This window comes from Chelonoidis abingdonii, chromosome 24 (assembly GCF_003597395.2).
Source record: "Chelonoidis abingdonii isolate Lonesome George chromosome 24, CheloAbing_2.0, whole genome shotgun sequence".
NCBI lineage: Eukaryota > Metazoa > Chordata > Testudines > Testudinidae > Chelonoidis > Chelonoidis abingdonii.
The window spans coordinates 17,689,788-17,713,569 of NC_133792.1; the positions used below are offsets into that span (position 1 = coordinate 17,689,788).

A 23,782-nucleotide genomic window follows, 5' to 3' on the forward strand; every position below is an offset into this window, starting at 1 on the left:
GTTGGACTGTCTCTGAGGCCTCTCTGCACAGTCTGCACCTTGGGTCCTCTCTAGTGTGGTAGACCCCTGCTTCAATGGATCTGGTGCTCAGTGCCTGTGCCTGTGCCGCTATGATCAGTGCCTCAGTGCTGTCTTTTAGTCCATATATATATAGCTGTCTTTTAGTCTCTCTCTCTATATATATAGTGGGTAAATTCCCCCATTTCTTGAGCATCTCTAGGCGCTAGATGCCGCCTCAAGGGCGACGGGTGAATCTACAGGTTGGGAGGCCCAGGATGGAAAAGTCCTTGGAGCTAGACGTGCTTCTCTGAATTCTCCAGCCATCTGCAAAGCTGGGCCAGAAGTCTCCTAGGCAAGTGCTCACTCTGAAGATTTCAGCTACTTCCTGCTTCCCATTTGGCCAGAAAGTGGCCTCTTTGAGGTTTTTTTGGTGCCTCTGGTCTGCGGCCTGGGGCAGGAAGTGCTGAGGTAGAAAAAGGATGCAGGGTGGGGAAGGGAACTGGGTGCTTTTTTAAACATCCCTCTGATTTTATTCAGATGGGCTCCTCCAACCCTACAGCCACTCTTGGCTTTAGCTCTCAGAGTCAAGCAAGGACACTTTGTGCCATCCAAAGAGCCACAGAAGGAATGAGCAGCAGGGGAGCACCCTGGGAACAAAACAAGAGAGTTGAGGGAAAAGCAGAGAAAACAACTCCATTCCGCTGGAGGGTAATGAATAAACACGCTGAACAAACTGGCTGTCAGGGACCAGCAAAACAAGAAACATCAGTATCCTCTGTGTGTGGGTGTAGGGTTGTGTGTGTGCGTGCACGCGCACATGGGCAGGGAGGCTGGAGGAGTGCGAGGAGGTTTGAGTCACGGAAATGATGCCTGGGCATGAGGAGGAAATACTGGATAGGCTTATTAGCCTGGGGGCCCTATTCCCCACTGCTGAGGGGATGTTGGAGGAGCTCGTGGTTAAGGTAGAGGTCTGGGACTCAGAAGAATGGAGTTCAATTGTTAGCTCTGCTACAGGCTCTGCGTGTGCAACCCTGTGCGCAACACTTCCTCTCTCTGTGCCTCTGCTCTGGGAAATGGCGTTGCTTTTTCCCTCCTGGGCAGGGGGGCAGTGAGGATAAATCCGTGAATGTCTAGGAGGAACTTGGAGAGTGTGGCAAGGAGGGAGGTACAAGGAGCTGGATATGTGTGACCCCTACAGAGTCAATGGGAGTTGCTTGCTTCGCATGAGGGGAGAATGACCCACTTGAGTTTTTCATGTTCCTTTTTCATAGTCTAAATCCCCAAAGTCGAACAGGTTTTTAACACATCTCGGAGGTGACCAGGGTGCTATAACTGCACCGAACTTAACCCTGACTCAGATTAAAGTTTTCCAGAACGCAGATGACCCTTCCTCAGAGAAAGAGAGAAAAGGCTTTCCCCTTTCCCAAAGCCTCATTTTGTGCCAGGAGATTTTTAGTGGACTCTTTGGGAAAGGGGAAAGCCTTTTTGAGGCTTGGGCACGTGCAGCTCCTAAGGAAGGTTCAATCCATCTAGGAGCATCACTCTCTCTCTCTCACTCTCTCAGTCAGTCTCTCTAAGTGACTCACGCCCTCAACAATCCTTTCCCTCAGCCCCTTTCTATTTTAATGGCTAAATGCTAAAGAAGAGGCCAGTGAAATACAGTCAAATAACTCCACACATCTCTCCCCCCTTTGCTTTTGGTCCCTAACTGGTGACAGGTCAATAAGCTTAGCTAAAACATTCGCCCTTAATACTAGACCACCGTTAAGGGAGAACTCAGTGAGGAGCTGGGTCACCCCAGCCACGTAGTCCAGCCCTAGTTATCAACTCTTTACGGAGGGGCGCACTGGCCTGTCCTTGAAGCTGGAAAACCCCTGGCCATGGATGGGGGAATAAGGTTACCTGGCTTCCCCCAGGATCACTGTGCAAAGCACTGGGGGCAGCTGGATCTCCCTGAAGGAGACGGGAACTCCTGGGAGGTTTATTTGAACCAAGCCCAAACTCAAACTTTCCAAGGCCTGCCCACAGGGGCAGAGGGACAGATGGCAGGAAGTCCACCATCTTTCTTTGCTTGCCTCATGTGCATTGTCCCCACCAGGTGACAGCAGAGCAACACATGCTAGTACAGGTGAAAAGCAAGTTCTCCTGAGAAACCTTTCTCAATGCTGAGGGAGTCGATGGCTCTGTACCCGGCGTTGGTAATGCCGTGCCTGGCACCTGCCTTCATCACAGCCTGATAAACCTGAACGCAGTCCTGCTTGGGCATGTGCAGCTCCCAGCCCATCTCACCCACAAATGACAGCCTCATGGCTCGTACCTGTGAAACACAAAAGATCAAAATCACTGGCCTTGTTGTTTCCTTTCATTCAAGGACTCTAGAGTGGGGCAGTGTGGTCCAGGGGATAGGGCACAGGGCTGGGAGTCGGGAGACCTGATTCTATTTGCAGCTGTGCCAGTGACCTGCTGTGTATATGGATGCATCATTTACTATTCTATAAAAGCAGCAAAGAGTCCTGTGGCACCTTATAGACTAACAGACGTACTGGAGCATGAGCTTTCGTGGGTGAATACCCACTTCGTCGGATGCAAGGGCATTCACCCACGAAAGCTCATGCTCCAATACGTCTGTTAGTCTATAAGGTGCCACAGGACTCTTTGCTGCTTTTACAGATCCAGACTAACACGGCTACCCCTCCTGTGCCTCAGTTGCCTCATCTGTACAATGGCATTTACCCTCCTTTGAGATTGCCAGGTGAAAAGACCTAAGTAGTGTATTGATAACTTCTTGTGGAAGTCTTTGGACAGCACTTTCTTGGATTAGTCCTATTTATTTAAAACTGGTTTCCTCTGATTTCTTTATTCTTCCTATTTCTTTACTACTACAGACATTTGTGTGAAACCAGTATCTATCTTTCTATATCTTTTGTTCATCAGCTCCTAATGCCTATTGCTCCTGGAAGACACAATCTTTGGAACATGAGGCCACAACTGATCACTGAACAAATGATTCTGAGCTCGGACCTTGAATCTTTTGTTGTATTCCCTCCAAACCAGTCGATCTACAACACACAAATCACATTCATCAAGTGACAGATCTGCTGTTACAACCAATACATTTTCTGCTGTATCACCTTTGGCTGTTGACCAAATCCTATTTTATAAGCTAGGCAAGGCTGGGTCGTCCTTTTATTCATCACCCAACAATTCTGCTGTAACCTTCAGTGTGGGGCTTTGTGCCCATCTAATCTATATAACAAGAAAGAGCCTACTACAACTGCCAGCTGAGGGAGTCACTCCTTAAATGTTAGAGGCTTATAGTGAAATACTAGTTTCAAATCCTACTGGTATGTTGGCCATTCAATACTGGAGGCACTTTTCCACACTGAGAAGTCCTCAATCAATCCTTCAGCAAGGTCTTTGGGTGAGCTGTGCTTCTGGAGGAGGCATGTATCAGAGGAGCTGTAAAAGTAAAGTTCTCCTGGCCCCTACAAACTCCATGGCTCACCATGACAGATTAAACCAGAGGAAAGGTGCTGAGAAATGTAAGCTATGTGCATGTATCTAAACACTGTGGACATGCTTTCTGTGCTATGAAACAAGCTTTATTTCTGTCTGGGATCCATTGCCTTGCAGGCAGGATGGGGGAGTTTCCTTTCGTCACTTTCAGCACCACAAGCAGTTTAGAGAGAAATGTCAAGAGGATCCTGGAACCAAGCCTTGCACGGAGAATCAATTTAATGTAAGATCAATGTCACCTAAGAGCACTCCTGCTTGAGGAGGGAGTGTGCATTGGGTACAGGAACTCAAGGATAGTCAAGGTAATTCCCCCTGCAGGTCAGGAACATTTTTAGGCAACCAAGATTATTCAGAAAGGTCAATTTTTAGGCCAGTTTTGCTGTCAAATTATTTTGACAGCCTCTCCCTTCCTTGGGCTCATGCATTTCAAAGGGCATTTCTGTGATTTATGCGTAGCCCTGAGGATGGTGCATGGAAAGGGCAGCCTTTGAACAAGCCTTGTCTTTTCTAACAGCGATTTGTTTTCCATGTGTTTCCCCACTCTGTACAACCTCTTTAATCAGCCACCCAGACGGAGGTTAAAGCCCAATGCACGCAGCTTGGTGGCAACTAAGGTCTAGTGTGCCGGGCACAGGGCTGTGAGTCAGGACCCTTAGGTTCGATTTGCCACTGGGCAAGTTGTACTACCTCTCTGTGCCTCAGTTTACCCATCTGTATAATTGGGCTAATTATTCCTTACTTACCAATTTGTAATGTGATTTGTGACTTGTGGACGAAAAGGATTGGGCAGGCACAAAGAGACCAGCAAATTGACACAGATCCATGCTACCTCCATTTTACAGATGGGTAAACTGAGGCATGGAGAAGTGAACTGTGCTGCCCATGGACAAACAGTGAGCTCGTGGGACTGTGATGAATTGAACCCAGGAATCCTGACTCCCAGCTCTGTCCTTCTATGGACCTATATCCATCTACACTAGGGTGACCAGACAGCAAATGTGAAAAATTGGGACAGGGGTTGGGGGGGGTAACAGGAGCTTAGATAAGAAAAAGACCCAAAAATTGGGACTGTCCCTATAAAATCGGAACATCTGGTCACTCTAAGTTACACTAGCTGATGATCTGTCCTGAAGCATTATTTTTGTTGCCAAAATTAGCTTGACGAGAGGAAATGCCGTGACTTCACCAGAACTATGCAAAGGAAGACAGCAAAGATGAATTTATGAGGTGGCTCATCTTTTCCTTCCCCTTTCCTCCCGCCTCCTCCCCATTCTGTGCAAAACATCAAACAGGCAGATCCTGCTCTCTCGATATCCCGCTCACAGACGGAGTTTATTAGCTTGGGGTTCTTTCTGTCTCAGAGGTGCTGGAACTTGGTTCTACACGTGCATGGCTGGAAGAATGGCCCCTGTCTCCAGCCCAGCTGCACTTCCCCCTTAGGACGGAGATGGGCTTCAGTGTGACTCTTAACAATATCCCACTTATTGGCTGATGAGCCCTTGGACACCTTGTTAGGCTGTGTTCCCAAAACCTTCCAGGGTGGCTGTGGCCAGACCCAGCCTGGACACCTCCCCCGAGTATTTCCCTTTAATCTGAGCTGTGCTGCTCTTCAGTTACTAAATTTTCTTTCAATTCTTTCTTTCTTTTTTTTTAAAGTTGTGGGATCCACCAGGCATCCCAGTATGAACTCCCTTTCTCCGCCACATCCACCTTCACCCCACCAACCCCACACACCCAGCAGGCTGAGCCAACGCAGATTTGTTCTTTGTTCTGCATGGTCTTTGTTTCACCCAGCCGTTTTAAGGGCACCTGCCTAGCCCTAAGCCCCTCTGCTGGGAGACCAGGCCTATGATGGCAGACTGGCCAGTGTGCTCCCATAGGGCTGGGGCCAACGTCACCCCATCAGCTGGCCTCAAGGGGCCTGAACCAACTCCCATCAAAATCAATGTCAAGATCCCGCTTTGGACTTCATCCTCCCCACCAATGCATCCTCAGTGAATCTCCAGAGAGTCTATGGACCAGCTCTCCATTCTCTGCGGCATTCTTTCATTCAACGGGACATGCCAGAGAGGTAAGATTTTGACCCAGATCCAAACCGCGCCAAAGTTCTGATGCATTTGGATCCATGGCTCAAACTCTTGTAACATGCTGCCCGTCGTATGAGTGGGCAGGCAGCCCTGTGCTTAGAACAGTGTACTCTTTGCGTCTCCTATAAGGGGCTGTGGGTGGATAATGCACTGTTTTGTTTTCCACTTTTCTGACCCACTTTGCAACCCTAACGGAAATGGAAATGTATTATTCCATTTCAGAGACCTCAGCGAGCGAAAGGATCCCAGCAAGGACAGGGAGGGAGAAGCAAGCAGAAAGACAGTGAGGAAATGCAAACACAAAACCAAATGCGCTGCCAGAATGGCGAGGGCTTGATTCCTTTAAGAAATACTCATCGACGGGGCCCAACTCAAAGGTCGCTGAAGATAAGGATGAGTTCAAGGGCCTGTGTGCTTTAAAATGAGCTGGAGCCTGTGGACTTCTCCCTAAGAGTATCTTCCATGTGCGAATCTCCAACTGCTTTGCAGCACCCCTGGGGGTTGGGACGTGCTATCCCCATTGTGCAGATGGAAATACAGTGGTCAGGCAACTTCCCCAAAGTTACCCGGTGACTGGCACTAGAACATGGAACTCCTAGGCACTAAGCAGTCGTAGATCATTGAAATGTAGGGCTAGAAGGAGTCACAAGAAGTCACCAAGTCCAGCCCGCTGCACTGAGGCAGGACCAAGTCTACCTGGATCATGCCTGACAAGTGTTTAGCTAACCTGGTCTTAAAAAGGACAGGGATTCTACAACCCCCCTTGGTAACCTGTTCCCATACCTAATTACCCTTTGAGTTAGAAAGTTTTTGCTAATATCCAACCTAACTCGCTCTCTTGCTGCAAAATAAGCGGCTCTGAGAGCAGACACCTCGTTTCCTTTCACTGGCCTCTGCTCCTTTGCTCTTTCCCAATGGACACTTGTTTATGCTTGGTGATAGATACACCTGCATCCCTTAAACAACATTTGCCAGCTTTCTAAGTTGATGGAAAAACATGACTTCAGTTGCAGCAGAGAGGAGACTGAATGCTGAGGAAATGTCACCTAGATTTCTAGGGTGAGATTGGAATGTTTGGGGGCAATCTCTGTCCTGTGGTGACAGATGCCCTAGAAATAGGATTATACAGACAGACGTGCATGGGACTAGACCAACACATACGCAGATACGTCTGGGGCTAGACAGACAGACAACATAAAGTTACCCTGGGAAAGTCAGTGCCGAGAGAACACATCAGCATGCTGCGTCAAGAACAACAAAGGGAGAGCTGTACTGTACCTCTGCAGTGAAACAAGCACAGCTACGCTGCATAGGGAGGGACTTGTAGACACACAGAGCCTGATTGCAGGGAAAGCTTTGGGGCCTCACAGAGGACACGGATCACTCCACGGCTGCCACGCTTTGTTGCCCAGGCATCTTAGCCCGTCAGGCTCAGGACTAGCCTAGACCCTCTTTCAACCCCTTTTATTAAAACACCTGGAAGAAGCACATAGCTGCCTGACTTCTCTTTCATCTGCTGGGTATGAAACACTCCCAGCCCTCCCAAGACGCTCCACCGCGGTGCAGAGAAGCAAAGCTCGCTGGTGAGCCATTCCTCTCCCTGCCCTTCGGAGCCAGTCCCCTGGGTTCTGTGCCAGACTGCAGCAGCACTCTGCAAACTTTACTTGTCTCCCTAATCGTTCTGGCTCTGCTCCAGCTTCAGAATAGGTTTGGCCCGCGGTGCAGACTTGAGCTAAAAGCAGCTCAGGCCAAATGCAGCGAGAGCCAATGCACTGGAAGGGAAGAGGCAGCCTGCTGCAGAGGGGATGAGGGTAGTTTACGCAGTCATGCAGTGGATTTGCGGGAGGAGTTCAGAAGCCCATGGGCACTAGAGGAAACTTGTATTTTGGACCAGGAGACTTAGTTATGCATGGGGACTGATCCTACATCCACTGCGAGACTTACCATCCAATTTACTAGGAGGAGGAAAAGGACCCTGAAAAGGACATTAAGGGTGAGCACATTTCCCCAGGGAAGTTGAGCCATATCTCCATCAGAATGCAGTGCCCGGCTGCTCTTTTCCTTACTGATTTTAAAGGAGAACAAGATAGAGGGAGGCGTACACAACCCGGGGTTATGTAGAGGTTAACCAGCAGGCTCCTGCAGTGTGAGCTGCCTCAGCTCCCTGTATGCTGCTAAATCATGAAGGGGAGAGGAGGGGAGGGGAGACCATGACAACAGAGACCTATGGAGGTGAAGGTCAGTGGGAGGGCAAACAGAGGATATTTAGACAATTCCATACACCCTTCAGTTTCATCTGGATAGGGAAGTCTTCACTTCCTGTCATAAACTGCTGCATGATGTTGTGAGGAACTCTTGCTTCCACCCCAGAGATAGCTGCATTTCAGTGATCTTTATTTCCCCAGGGTCTCAACCTAAAAGGTTTCTAGATCTTACTGATTTCAATGCCTATCGACTTCAGCATGAGCTTAAGGCATTTGCTGAGCACCTCCCAGGGGAAGCTCAGCATCTGGCAAGATCTGGCCCAAAGCACCTTGGGAAACTGCTGTATTGATGTGAGATACTATGAATACGACAGAAAATACATCATAACAGCTGAAATCAGAGCTAATGCAGCTAGAAAGCCACATGGAGCGCAGAAACGGCAGCGTCTTTAAAAAGCCACGTCAGTCCAGGCCAAAACTTTTGAATATAACAGACAAAGAGACACAAAAATGGAGGCTTTGTGTAGACTCTTAAAAATAAGGTGCATTGTAGCTAGATATTGTTTTAATTCACAGAGCTCTACAATATCATTTGTCAGTCACCCTGGGGTAACGGGGAACTCTTTCAGCCGGCTTCCTTTTACAGGCACCAAAACACTCCGCTGCCTGGCTGCAACACCTTCCAATGCACCTAGTGGCACATTGTGCCAAAGTAAATCTTACAACCTAGTGGGAGAACAATTATTCATGGTCCAGCAGATTCTGATGTGTGTTCTGTTTCACACTTGCATTCTCACTCACAGACATTTATCTACTCAGTATTCAGTCAACAGAACTTGTCTTAATATATAAGGAATTAACTGGATTAAGCTCTACACAGGGCTCTGTGTTATTAGAAAAGTATGTTTCTGGAAGTAAAATGGTATATCACCACTATGTAATTCACTCGCTAGTCAGTAGAACGTGGAAACCTGGCGTCAAATACAATTTAAGTTCTTTAAGAGGAACAATGATCTAGTGGTTAAGGTGATGGGTAGGACTCAGAAGATCTGGGTTCAAGTTTTAGTTAAGAACTAAGAACAGCCATAGTGGGTCGGACCAAATGTCCATCTAGCCAGTATCTTGTCTTCTGACAAGTGGCCAATGCCAGATGCCCCAGAAGGAATGAACAGAACAGGCAATCACCAAGTGATCTATAACCTGTCGCCCATTCCTAGCTTCTGGCAAACAGAGGGTAGGGACACCATCCCTGTCCATCCTGGCTAAAAGCCATTGATGGACCCATCCTCCATGAACTTATCTAGCTTTCTTTGGAACTCTTCCTTATGATCTTGGGCAAGTCACCCCATCTCTCTGCCTCAGATTCCCAAACATAAATTGGGGATAGTAGTTCTGCAATTTAGACTGTAAACGCTTTCAATCATGGATCATCTCTTCCTATTTATATGTACAGCACCTAGCACAACAATCTTAGTTAGTGTCTCTACCTGCTACTGCAATATAAATAAAAATAAATTAAGTTCTGTGAGTTTTAATCTTCTTAACGCAGTCCCTAGTGATCCCTTACTTACATCACAAAAGCACTGTGCAGTTGGACCCCACTCAGCTTAACTGGCACGTGTTGCTGCAAACCAAGCTCAGGATCAGAACAGTGGGAGGTGCAGTGCATCATGACAGAGGTGCAGGGGCAGAGTTGGGTGGGAAATCCAGGAGACGGGTAGGAGTGCAGTGGAGAGGCAGAGCTGACTGGGAGCTCAGTACTGCTATAGTAGAAGTGTTTCCCTGGCCAGAGAGAAGGTCAACAGAGCAGAACTGTTGAGGTACCTGCAGTTGTTGGAAGCGTCACGGGTCAAGAGAGAGGACAATTGGCACATGTCGTAAGGTCCTTCAGGGTGCTCTGAAGGTCAAGATGGAGGCATGCTGGCATATCTGTGAAGGGTTGGATAGCCTCCGCTGTACCTGATCTCAGCTGGTGCTACTTCATTGCATGAGCGCTAAAATTTAGCATACAACACTGTGACACCCTGGAACCCCAATATCATGTAATTAGGATATGTTTTGTACAAAGTATGTCTTGTGAGGTATCATTCTAAAAGTCCTCATCTGCTAGACAGTAATATCTCGTGGGATTGTAGCTGCTATCACTGTATGTGAAGTTTGGCTAGGTATGTGCTACTGAAACATGTTGTGAGGTTGAAAACACCCACAAGCAGCATTTCAGGTACAACAGTAAAAAGGCAACCAATGTTAATGGCTTATTGAGGAGATGTACACAAGCGCAAGGATTACCCCAGGAACTGCGTACAACAGCAACCTCTCGGAGATAGCACTGCACAATGGGAACTGTTGGACCCAGGTCACAGCAAAAGAGCTTTCCAGCAAGTCGGAAGAAGATATAAAAGAGGGACAATGACATCATGATGGTACCTGACTCTCCCTCCAGCTACACATCTGGAAACATCTGAAGGGCAAGGACAGAACTGTGGGAAGTGATGGTCTCAGGTGGGAAGGATTTTTAGCCTGTTTATGAAAACCTGGGAAATCCAAAGCAACTTGTGCCTTAAGAGTCTGCCAGTCTGTTTATCACTCAGAGTGAGAATTTACTAATTCATATCCTACTTATTTAGTTTGTTACGCTCAGTTTGTGGGTTTGTTTATTTACTAAGGTCATCTGCTTTAATCTGTTTGCTATCACTTATAACCACTTAAAATCTATCTTTTGTAGTTAATACACTTGTTTTTGTTTTCTCTGAAACCAGTTTGTGGAATTCATAACTGGGGGGCAAATGCTGTGCATATCTTCCTCCACACTGAGGGAGAGGGAGAATTTGATGAGCTTACACTGTACAGTTCTCTGTGCAACGCAAGATGGTGTAATTTGGGGTTTACACGCCAGAGGGGAGTGCTTTCCTTAGCATCTGGGAGGTGCCTTAGCTGAAACTTCCCATGCAGAGCTGTGTGTGCGCTGGTGAAAGAGCAGGCTTGGGGAGCTTGGCAATTTATCACAGCACCAGAGTGTGAAAGGGAGCCCAGGCTGGTGGGTCAGGCAGGCTCAGTGGTACCCCAGTTCCAAGTGGCACCCCGGGGGAACCCGTCACAACACATTTAAAAATACCAGGTACAGGCCTTACAAACTTCAGATTATTCACAGCCTTGAGTCCCGTGAAACCTCTGGAATACAACACCACACTTACAATTAGTAACACTAATTGGGGCATCTTACTAATACATGTGGCATGACAATTCTTCACGATGGCTCCAAGGAAAGGAGCTGTCAGTGGAACGCGCCTGAGCTTGCTCTGGAGATGACAATTTAACATGACGCACTGCACTAATCTAGATTAGGCGGATGAAATATTCATGGGCTGTAAGGGAGAACAATTATTCAAATATGGCTTTTGAGGGGGGAAGCAATATCTAGCCGGGGAGAGGTGGTTACCAGCTTCCCCTGAATGATGTGCCCAATTACAGAATCCCCAGACACATCATTGTACAGTACAGTAGCAGTACTAATGACTTTCAAAACCAACTAAAAATCCCCTAAAACTCCTCTCACGATCCCCTAAATAACACATCAACCAGCCAATGCTCCAGCAAACACTTGGGATAAGCCAGACATGAAGACGAGCTCTGTGTAGCTCGAAAGCTTGTCTCTTTCACCAACAGAAGTTGGTCCAATAAATGAAATTACTTCACCCGTCTTGTCCCATCAGGGCATGTACCATGCCCTGAAAGGTCAACCAACACTAGGTCCGGTCTACACTGCCACCAGAGGTGCAACTGCAGCCAATGTAGACATAGCTGAGCTAGCTCTGATCTAGCTAGCTCAAATAACTGTGTTAGCTGCTTGAGTATATACCCGGGTGGGCAAGTATATGCAATATATACCGAATACATTGAGGGTCCCAGGTATGCGGATTTGTACAGCTTATGCTGCCGCAACTTCACTGCTCAAGTACCTGAGCTAGCTAGTTCAAAACTAACTTGGGTATGTCTATGAGTCCTGCAGGCACATCTCTGATTGCAGGGTAGACACACCCCTTACACTGGATCAGCAGAGAAAGGGAATTTCAGAGGCCCCTCTGCTGAGAACCATTCTGGGCCCATGACCTTCGGCATTTAAATCAAGAAACTGTACCATTTCCTCTTGTGCAATAACTGCCACGGCAGTATAGGCAGGAGCAAGCCAAAGGCTCTATGGTAAGAGTGCTAAATGAAGGGCATCAGCATTAACGAGTTTTAGCCAGCAAACTCCGGCAGTGTCTCTGCTGTTTGCACAGATCTCGAGAGCCAAACTCAAAGCGCCACTTTCAAGAGATCCGGTGTTGTGCGCATCTTGCTTTTCATTGGCTCAGCCAAAATTAGCACAAAATTAAATGCTGTGTGAGGAAGCCTTTTGTTATGCAGACCTGCTCCAGCCAGCAAAGGTGTCACTGTCCGTTTACCTGCTACATCATCACTCAGAAGGAGTGAAAATACCAGCTTTTCCTCTTGTGGTCCCCAAGGAAACAAGTGAAATTTCCTAATTCTGCTCAGGCCCAATGGCAGGATGCATGTTTCCACGGGATGAGCATTAATAAGACTCCTAAAGGAGTTTTCTGCTTTTCATTTTTTGTTTCCTCCTTTCAAATAAACTTCACTTTAGAGGGTTTGGAGTGTTGGCACCTTTGAATACCTTAGTTACCTTAAGTGGAGGATTGACTGGAACAGATCTATCCCTGCAGAAAGTCAAATGGTTTGGCACCTTCCCCCCTCCACCTTTCCTGTGTATTAAAGACATGTCTAAAATAAAAACCCTCCAAGTCTGAAAGTGGCATTTAATGCTGCTTTTAGATGCCTTAATGTGAGCAACAATAGAACTGGGGGGGAGGGGAGAGAAACACAAAAGGTATCGTGAATTTATTTTGAGCTTCCTTACAATAGAATAACACTCACTGAGCCTGCCTGCCTTTAACCATTGTCTTGGAAGTGCAATGAAGCATGAAGGCTGGAAATCTACTTTTGAGGCTTAGGAATGCTCCGGCTATGGAAAAGCTTTTCGCTCCATACAAATGTGTCACCTAATTAGAGAACAGCAAGAGATCAAGGCACTGTAGCCAGCTACAGTATTAATCGCGGCAGGAGATGCTTTGGGCATTGACAGCCAACTCCATGGTTCATTTATCCTGCTGGGGGATGCTGTATTGCTGGCTCTGGGAACATGAGATATTTCCTATACAAGAGCAACTTCCCTCCTGAGAAAAGCTTAGCCAGGCCCTTCCCTTTAAATCACTTGGTATAACTACAGCTGGGGGGGAACATTCGGGTCCCAGCCGGAGTGTTGAAGCAATGTGTCATACAAACCATGCAGCCAACCAAAAGGTGTGGGGTGGCACTAATTGGTTTCAGACAGTCTGCGGATCTGACCAGCTGATGCCCATCCACGGACTGTACACATCCACACATGCTCGCGCACGTGTGTTGGGCTATGTATCAGAAAAGTGGCTGAAGGGGGACAGGCTTGAAGTCACCAGCACAGACATACTGCAAGCTGCATTCATTAAATTTCCCCCCAGATAACATGACATCAGCTGTCCCATTCTGCTGTTAGGTTGTCTGACATCTCTGGCCAAATGCTCCTGGGAACTGATGTTCCCACGATATTTCACATGGAGCCATAAAACAGCACCATGCCATCCATCTGTGAGCCACAAGCCAGACCTATGTTTATTTAGTCGGGTGCATGTCTGAGGATGAAAATCCGCCCACCACTAAAATTCAAAAGGGTACAGATCTTGATATTATGCACAATATAATATGCAGTATATATATATACACACACACACACACACTCAGTAACCGATCAGCTGTCTCCAGAAAGTCATTAACTCAGCTGGAAATCTCTGTGTGCATCCTCACTCTGGCTGATTTTTTTCAAAAAATGAATTAATCTGTGACAGCCATCACAATAGGTTGGTTTTCTTAAGACACTGGATCCGGTTCATCCCATTGACAGTCGACCGAGTTATGTCAGGGAGGGATTTAGCTCAGTTTCTCGGCTAACATTTCTACGCTGGATTCTGTGTGTAACGAATTTCTCCATTGCTTATGGCCGCGATAAAGCTCTATCTAATTCACTGTAAGAAGCAAAACTTCCATCACAGTTTATCATTGGCTGACAGGCAGCGCTTGCAGCAGTGAGGTCTACTGCTGAGAGAGGTGGATTATTACCTGCAATGGAGGATATGCTTGGGAGGACTGCAGACTCGGGGGGAGGGAATTTTGCTAAACGCATCACTACCTACCCATAACATGTGGCTCTATCATTCCAGTCCAGGAGGCACTGCTCAAAAGAAAGGTTTCTTATGGCACCATGGCCCCTGATGGACAGGTGCTGTGAGATGGTACAGTACGTATCAGCACAATCTCCACTTGCCTGGCAGGGGCTGTATCGTGTAGCTTGCTGACAAACTGGGTATCCCAGAGGCACCAGCTATTTTCACTATTCAGCTGTAAAGCATTTATCTCCAGTATTATGGGCCAAAGTCTCCAGTCCTTGACATCAACGGGAGCTGGGATTGGTTACAAACCACAGGATTTGGCCCTGTGTAAGCAGAAGGCACAAATGACCTGCTGTTTCAGAGAAGCCCTTTCAGTGTTAATGGACACACATTTTGCAGCTGAGAGGAGTCTGAGTCAGTTCTTTTCCCATCTTGCCATTATGCTGTTAGATTACTCAGACCGGATGAAAAATGCTTGGTTAAGTCCTGAGTCAGGAACATCTTTGTGTTTGTAAAAGTAGAGCTCTAAGATACCACAGCAGCTAGGCTTTGCCTTTAGGGCCAGAGCACAATTCTGCAAGTCACATGCCTATCCCAAAACCACAAAAGCTATTTGATACTCTGATGCATCTGGACTTTGCACATGCACACACACACTCTCTCTCTCTCTCTGTCCCTCCACCCCGTTCTTTTTGGATATACTATGCCGTGTGTTACCCCTGATACTGGAGGGAAAGGTGTTTGGATCACACGTCTGCTAGGGTGTTTGCTTAGACTCACCAGGAAAAATATTCCATTCTGTTCCGAAATGCTCAGAACTTGCTGACAAATTGGAACACCCCATTTGGAGCCAGAAAAACTTGCCCGTGTAACCCTTAATATCTGTTATCTCAGTGGTTAAGGCATCTGCCTGCAATGTGGGAGATGTGGCTGGAATCCCCACTCTGCAACAAGGACTTGACCTCCTTGGTAAGCAGCCTATCTACCAGGCTATCAGCTATTTTGTGTGCAATGGTCTCAGTCTCTCTTGTCAAAGCTGTTTCGTTTTGTATAACTACTTAGCCATTCATTGTGCCAAAGAAACAGGGATTTGAATCCACATCTCCTGCCTCCCAGGCAAGTGTTGAGTCTGGGCTTTGGACGCTCGCCTGGCAATCCCTTTGCTCTAACCACAAGGGATTACATTTGTTAATGCATGAGCCTTTGTTTTATTACTATTATTATTTAATGCACAGAAATCAAGATGATGTATCAAGAATGAAGATCACAAAAGCTTATACTGCGCAAGGAATGGCCCCAGCTGATCAGTGTGTCTGAATGACCCCTGGCTGCATAGTAACCCGCGCTCTGATTTGCTACTGTCTTTAGAATCCAGTCCACATGCCCACAAAAAGTGGGGGCACTGATGGTTCACATCACTATTGTCCAGCCTAGATTTTTCTCAAATAATATTTTAACGTTTAGACCCTTGCAAAGAAAAGGGCTGAGCAGCAGAAACACTCCTCTCACGCTGAAGCCCCTTTACGTTGCCGGAGGGCTACAAGGTGACCTCAGGGGATAGGAGTTACTTTTATTTTTATTACATGCAACTATAATCCCCACCCATGTTGTCTGGGGCAAAGGAGGAAATGCAGCCCTGGAACATCTTCCCAGCTTCAAATATCGAGTCACTAACTCCCGAACAGTCTTGAGAATGACCCAGCTCTTGGAGGTGGCACTTCTTAAACTACACCACCACCACTTTGCCCTTTTCATCCTTTCTTTTATGAGAGCATCTCAGGTCCCCCACAAAGATCAGTGCCCCGTTATGATAAGCACTGTGTGCACGCACAGGGAGAGACAATCTCTTCTCCACAGAGCTTACACTTAAAAGAGATAAGGCGGAAAAGTATGGGAGAAAAGAAGGACAATTAGCCCCATTTTATTGATGGAGAGACTGAAGCACAGAACAATTAAATGACTTCCCAAGGTCACACAGAGCTTCCATGGCAGAGCCAGGATTTGAAATCAGATTTCTGGAGTCCTATTCCAGCGCCTTGACAACAAGATCTCCCTAACTCTGGCACTTTTCACCAAGGAATTCAAACCCTTTACACACACTACACAACACTCCTGTTTCACTCCTGGTTACAGGCACAGGCCAGTTATGTCACTCGCACAAGGTCACCAAGCGGCAGAGTCAGGAACCTAGGAGTTCTGACTTCCAGTGCTCTGGCCACTAAATGCCGCGGCCTCACCCCATGGATAGGTGATGGATGAGCAGGGAATGAACCAAGAGGAACAATTCATGTGGCCCGAGACATTCTCTTTTAGCCATTTTATGTCTATTTAATCAACCTCCCCCCCACCCCATTAAAAGAAAATCCACTCTATTTAGAAACTGGACCAGCAAGCATAACAGTTAGGAATTAACCCGCTTCCCAGCTGGGACAGCCCCAGGCGGCCTGTCTTTTCCTAATAGACAGAGCTGCACTTGCACAGAATAGGTGTCCACTCTCTCCACAGGCCATCCATTTTTCACCAGCTCAGCTACATAAGGAAACAGCTGCCCAAAGAGACTTCTATGGCATGACTAAAATACGGGGAACCACTCTGTCAGGGGGGCCATCCAGACTCTGTCTGCAGGTGTCAAAAGCTGCCTCATGGGGTGGGGGGGCACTGCCCTCCCCACCAGGAAACTTGGTACACAGAGATAAGTAGAAACACAGTCAGGCAGACACAGAGACAGACACACAGCTAAACAGATAGATGCACAGCAGCTGCACTGACAGACAAACAGATGGGTAGACAGATGCAAGCATGGACAGAGAGATGAACAGGTAGACAGATGCCCAGTTACCTTTCACTCAAGGTAGCTCATTTCAAAATGATTCATTTTTTCATGAAATGTCACCTCTTGAAAAACCCTGATTTTGCAGCTCAGAGATTTCGCTTCATAAGAGTTTTTCCCCCTCTGTGCGTGCAGAATGGCCCATCTTGATTTTCATTCACATAACATTTCAAATTGTGAAATTCAAAAGTGTGTGTGGCGGGGGGGGCAGTTCTTGCTTGAAAGTCAGAGCATTTGAGTGGGGCAAGAGCACAGTCACTCAAAAAAGCCACAATTTCCACAACATTCAGGAGGGCTCTTCCCTCAAAAAAATGGGACCATTTTTACAAATTTGAAATGAAATGCAAATATGGTCGCATTTTATATGAAGTATCCATTTATACATAGCTTATGAAGTGTTAATAAACAATGAATAGAGGTAATAAGCATGGTACAGAAATGAGTAGTATGCTATAGAAGGCTCTGAGCTCATCAGTGGAAAGTATAATAGACGGTTATAAGTAATCTATTGATCTGTTGGACAATCTAGCCTAAATGGTTACCCATTTATTACAACAGCTATTAGTCATTTATTAACCCTTTATGAACTATGTATAAATGCGCCCTTTGTATCCAGTGCGACACCAGCACTGCACGTGCTGAGGGTTTCAGACTTCATTTCAAACACCTCAAGCCACCCGCTTAGACCAATGCCTAGGGATGGTTTGGGCTATCTGCTGGTTTGTAAGTACATTCTGCAGGCTGCAGCCCACGCATTAGCCAGCTGGCTTCCCAGCTAAGTATCTCCCTTAATGGGTCTGATACTTCCTGCCTCCCACAAGGCACCAAGCATCATCTAATGGCCTGCTCCATCCTTATCCACTTGGATTAGTGCTACCCGGGCCCTTAGCAGAGATGGAGGAACCAGTAGGAAGGTGAAAAATCTCTTTCAGCCAGAGGAGAGGGCAGGAAGTGTGCTGAGAGGCACAGGACAGCGGGTCAGAGGGTGCTGCAACCCGTTGGCGAGGACAATGCCTCCCCATGAGCATACAGCAAGGAAAAGAAGGGAGTCAGCCGCTGGTGATGGTTGGGACTGGAGCACGGCCTGAGCGGCTCAGACACAGATACTACCTAGCCAGTGGGCTGGAGGTGTTTGGTTCTGGTGGGCTCACAGCACTCAGCACTGGCCTCCCTCTGGTCCCATGGATGTCAATGGTAAAACAGCTATGGACTTCAATGGGAGCAGACAGGTCAGCCGATACTTTAGAAAAAACCCAGGCTTAGTCTCTAGGAAAGACCTACTCTATCCTCAAATCCGGCATCCTGCTAGGCAAGGATAGCGTCTGCCAACACAGGCTGGAAGTGGCCTCCCGCGGACATTGCATGCGATAATCCTCTCTCTTTTGGAGCTGCCTGTGGGAGTGGTCACGTCACCAGCTGTGCAGTGCCTGCTGCACGGAGCAGTCCCTGGCCATCCACAAGTGATCCTGTGGCTGCCTCTATTTCACATCAAAGATTCCTGCTGGGGCACTGACTGCTGGTCTCTAAAGAGCACTTCTATCAAGAGATGCCGCTCTCCAGGCAAAAGGACGCTTTTCCCCAGCAGAGGCAGAAGGAGCTGTGCTAAGCTTTTCTTCCGCTACAAATTACCTTCCACACAACACAGCAGCTACGGAGCGTGGCATTGCTCTGCACTACCACACAATACCTTTGACTTTGTGGATCCCACTGGAGCTGCTTTCATGCACCACCAAGTGTTTCCTGATCCCAAATGACAGCAGCGCCAATGCCCTTGAGTTCTCAGGTGTCATGATGGAGAGGGGAAGTATACCCTCAGGAGCGATGCGGGGAAAGTGATGGAGCATTCACACTGAGAGCCGTGGAGAGTTTCCCAGGCCAGGATACAAGTGCACCTGTATGCAGGATGCACTGGGCTATGATGGGCCTGGTCTTGTCTGAAGGGGAAGGACTAGATTACTCTATGCTGCAGCTCTAGATTTGCTGTCCTTTCACTAATCCAGACTGCGATAATTTCTCCCGTGCTTTCCAAAAGCAACCAACTAAACAACCAACCAAGGACCTACTTACAGGCAGGCAATGGCACCCATCTGACCAGTGCAAACCCCTAATGCAGACATTCTGCAGCAACATAAAGCAGGATGTACATCAGTGTCACTTACTCTGGTATATTTCCTTAATGTAATCAGGGCCCCTGCCCCACATTTTGCTGCCTTTGGATTACTAAGCAGGTGTGGACATGGAGGAATCGCAGCCAGTCTCTCCCCAGTAAGACGCACCAGTCCCCATCAATCGCACATTTTAAGGAGCTTGCTAATGTTAAGGCACATCTCCATCCCCTTGTTTTCCTACTGAGGGGGTGGCCATTACTAGGTTAACCATGATGCTTTCCTCCCTTTCAGTTCTACCTCAGTCACGCACTTCCTAAAGAACTGGTTCAAATAGCTAAAACAATCTTTCTAAAACCCACAGCCTCCTCTCCTGGGAGCAATTTCCCCAATAGAAGAGATCTCTTTGTGCCACCTTTCTCTGCCTGCTAACCTGCTAACCCTCTTCCTCCTCCTGCAGCTGGAGAAGTGGCGAGCTAACTATCGCAGTTCTGCATGCAAGGTGTAAAGAGCATTTCATTTACCCCTCATCATTACCCCCATTCCCAGCCCTTCCCAGGTGACCCTAAAGCTCAGGGCAGGCTTCAGGCACCAGCTCAGCAAGCAGGTGCTTGGGGCGGCCAAGGGGAAGGGGCGGCACATCGGGATCTTCAGCGGCAGGTCCCTCGGTCCCTCTCGGAGGGAAGGACCTGTCACCGAATTACCGCCAAAGAAGAAAGCAGCGCGGTGGAGATGCCGCCGATTGTGACTTGCCTTTTTCTTTTTTCCCGCCGCTTGGGGCAGCAAAAACCCTGGAGCCGGCCCTGCCAAAGCTTCTGAGGTTGGGAGCCATTGGGGATTTCACTTGGTTTCCCGTTTCAGCATGTGCTGCTGATCACAGGGATTGTTCAGCTCTTCTAGGCAGGCTCTTCCCACACCAGCCCTGGGATTTATCTGAGCAAATTGCCCTAGTCACCTTAAATGAAGTTTTTAGCTATTTTAGTCAATAGGACACCCAGAGCTTATGTCATGCACAAGCGCCAAGGCAGTCAGACACATTAGTCATTTGGATTTGGGATCAGACTGTAGCCAAAGCCCAGTTCTGTCATTGGGGTCAAATGCATGCGTGTGGTTTGGCGCTTGAACCCTGATCTACATTTTGCACCTGGCCTCTGGCTCAATACGGGGCTGGGTGAACAACCCAGATCCAAATAACTCCCGGCGTTGGGACTGAACCAAAATCTGGATCTTGCTTGTTTGTTTTTGTCATTCACGTCTTCAGGCAGAGAGTATTTCATATAGGGCCCCGTGCGCTTATCCTATTGGACTTCAGTGGGTGCTCTGCCTGTGTAAGGAATGTGGTAATAGGGCCATGGGGAATAATCTGCCAAATGCAGCCACAGGAAACGGTTAGCAGGAATCATTTGAAAAGGGACTCAGGCAAACATACAGAGGAAAACAAACATCTTATGGATGGGGATGTGGGCCCAGATTGCGTTCCTGGCTTCTGCCAGGACGATAAACTTTACAGTGCTTCTCTCCCGCCAAACTGAAGGGATTGTGTAGATCCAAGAAGGACTCAAACAAAAAGAAAACCCCACAAGGATCAGCTCAACATGTGGATCTGTATGCTATTTGCTGTTTCAGAAATGCATGTGGACATCTCTGCAAACAACTGTGTGTGTATCGCATACTGGACTGCTGAGGTCATGACTGACCCTCTATGCTCCTTCGAGGTTCTTTATCATTTTTGAATCAGTTCAGTCTCCTTTGCCTGAGGCATGGCTAGTTTATTTCCCCATTTCCACATCTGCTTGGTTATGATCCAGTTTATTTTCTGCAACACTTGGATGAATCTGTAAACCTCAGCTCTGGAGCCAAATTGCTTCCCAGGCTTTGCTCTGGAGGATGCAGGAAGCTTCACCCAAGAGAGCCCCTGGCCCAGACAATGAGGCAGATTCTATCTCCTGCTCCAGGCTCATACACTACTAACAGCATATTGGGGTCACATGGAGCCCCAAATTGCTTGGGGTGAATTCTCAAGCTCCTGGCTCAAGCACTGGTGGAGGGAGCATGCCAGGGGTGAGTGAAGAGGGGAGGGGACAGGCCCAGAAGATATGGTGCTATATGGATTTTTGGTTGCACCACAGTCCCTAGACAACCCAGGATGGGAGATATTCCAGCCCCTAGAGCATCCCAGGGCAAAAAGGTGGCATAAAACCTTTGTCCCCTCTTCCACCCGGGCTGCATCTTCTGTGCTGCACCCCCAGGAGCCAATGAATTTAATCTGTCCTGTACAGCGGAGCACAGGAACGGTAGGAGAGAGGCTAGGACCCACAGATTCTCTCACTGGCTGCTGCTGGTGGTCGTGGTGATGGGTGCACTAAATGTCCTGTGAAATCCTAGGTCTCCATTGCCTTGCCCACACATGGAACGGCAGGGCAGCCACCAAGAATTAGACCCAAGCTGTGCGTAGCCCATGACCATCCCTATGGAACTGGGCCCGTCTGGCTAACCCTGCAGGACCCCGGCCAGACCTCAAGGAACCTCACCATCCCATGGAGCTCCAAGATTGTGTGCCCCACTCCCATCTCTCTTGTGGCAGTGCAGAGGAGGCTGGAAACCCCATGTAGCTGGCACCCAACAACAAGCACCTTCAAAGGAAGGAGCAGTGTGGGGGAGATGCCACCTGCTGTATGTTTGCCCTGAGCCAGGTCTTCAGCTCGTGACTCAAAAATGTCTCATGTTGCAGCTGTTTGGGTAGCCATTCCCTACCTTCTGGCCATGGAGAGGGCAGTGAGGAAGGGACAGGGACAGTGGGATAGACGAGGCACAGGAACAGGTAGAGAAAAGAACTGGAAAGGAGGCAGGCAGGAAAAGAACAAGCGGAAAGAAGAGACGCACAACTAGGGAAAGGGTGGCTTATATTTTGGAGGCCAATGCCCCACACGGCTGTGCTGGGAAATGTGAGCCAAGGCATGGAATATTCCCAGCTAACTGGGGTCCCCAATAAAATGTTCTCACCTCTGAGTGCAAATCTCCACTCAGAAGCTCCACACTCCCTTGCAAATTGCCACTCCAAGCCCTTGCACCCCTCCTACAGAACCCTGGGGCCCCAATCCCTGCAGGAAAACTCCACCCGCTGCCCAGTAGCCACCTAATCCGGCCTCCAGGTAACACATTCAATGACAGCTGAAGGATCAGCACTTCGGTCTTAATTCCATTAACCGCCCAGTCCCGGAAAGCTCCTTCGCTTTCCTCAGCTGGCAACGGCTTTGCTCTCCTTCACAGTCAGCTCTCCTCCTTAATTCTCCTGTCAGACAGGTTTCCTCACAGGCTCTGCCTGCATTTCAACACGAGCCCGAGCTGGCCGAAGTGGTCATTTAGGCTCTTTCCTACTCCTTCAGTGAAATCTGTTCAGCACATCCCGGGAGGGTCCATTGAAAGATAAACAAAAGTCTATGAGTCGGGAGCATTAAATGAGCTGGGCTTGCAAGGGGGAGGAGAGAAATAATTGAATGGGGGCTCTGTGCCCAGCTGGGAGATTATTACCATTACAGTGTTAGACCCAGTCTACTTTCGAGTGCATCGGTGGTGTAATTTACCAGCTTACATTCTCAACAGCAGAAGCTCCATTTTACATTGTTACATTAGGGGATTGCACTGGTGTGAATACATTGTTCTGGCACACCAGTGCCAATTTCTCTGGATAGATGGGGCCTCTGAGAAGGGGCCTCTGTCCAAATCAAAGCCCCAACTCCAAAGACTCCTGCACTCTGGGAAAGCCCAGATCTGGATCGGAACTCAGAGGCTTGGTCTCCATTTCAATGGAATATATTATGATGTACTGAGCACCAGCATCGCATGCTGTGCATAGAGGCTGAAATAGCGTCTGCCTCAAGGAGCTCAATCCAACCAGATGTCACTGTACAGCAGGAGCGAAAGATTCTAGTCTATATAGATTTTTATATCTCACTACAGCATCTGGGCATCATGCATTAAGCTGTGTGATTGGTAGGGTTTTGTTTATAGGGTATTTATTTTTTTAACATGTCCATGCTGCTCTGTGTTTTATATCAGAGACAGCCAGTCACAGAAGGGCGTCTAGCACTTGGGAGTGGCTGGCGGGGAAATTTGTGACTATCGTTAATCCCTGTGGGAGTTTGGCCCAGGGTCTCGAGAAAGCTCCGCCTCCCGCACCGATGAGTGTTACCCTTGTGGGCAAAAGTTCCATTGGGCCAAAGCAGGGCTGTTGACCATGGTCCTCCTCCCTCGACATGGTTTTCACAGTGGTAGAAGGGAGCCAGAATGGAAGCTGCGAGTCCAGGCAGGAGGGCACAGCAGCTGCTGTGGTGAGAGACAAGGAAGGCACCACCAAGAGACGCAGGAGAAAAGAGTGACTGTCAAGGAAGAAAGGACAGGAGCTAAGGAGAGCCAGGATGTGCTGGGAGGAAGGAAAGAAGCCAAATATTGAAATCCTGACTCTGCGGAGACAGGTGCCTTATTGCTTCTGAACGCTTGTGGTTCAGCTACTCCAGATGAAATAGCAACCGAGGCATACAGAAAGCTGTGTGAATACATAAGGGCTTGTCTACAGGAACAGGTGGTTTGCGGCAAGCTGGGGTATAAATCTATCCTGCACTAGCCTGCCACACACTAAGCGGCTATGCGGACCTTGCTGCTGTGCAGATCAAAGCGCACCATGGAATTTTTAGTGCACGTGCCAGCAGGATCCACATAGACTCTGGGTGTGCAGCACACTAGGGATGGGCAGATTGCCATGAACTACGTGTTCATGTAG

The 23,782-nt window shown here is 48.0% G+C and overlaps 1 protein-coding gene across 1 annotated transcript in view; it reads right to left on the bottom strand.

Annotated features, from left to right (window-relative positions):
- The window catches only part of SARDH (sarcosine dehydrogenase), a 93,788-nt gene that overhangs the window by 15,317 nt on the left and 54,689 nt on the right, over positions 1 to 23,782 (bottom strand). The window contains exon 18 of the mRNA XM_032767634.1: positions 2,155 to 2,317. Coding sequence (XP_032623525.1) covers positions 2,155 to 2,317 — 163 coding nt within the window. The remainder of the gene's footprint in view (positions 1 to 2,154; positions 2,318 to 23,782) is intronic.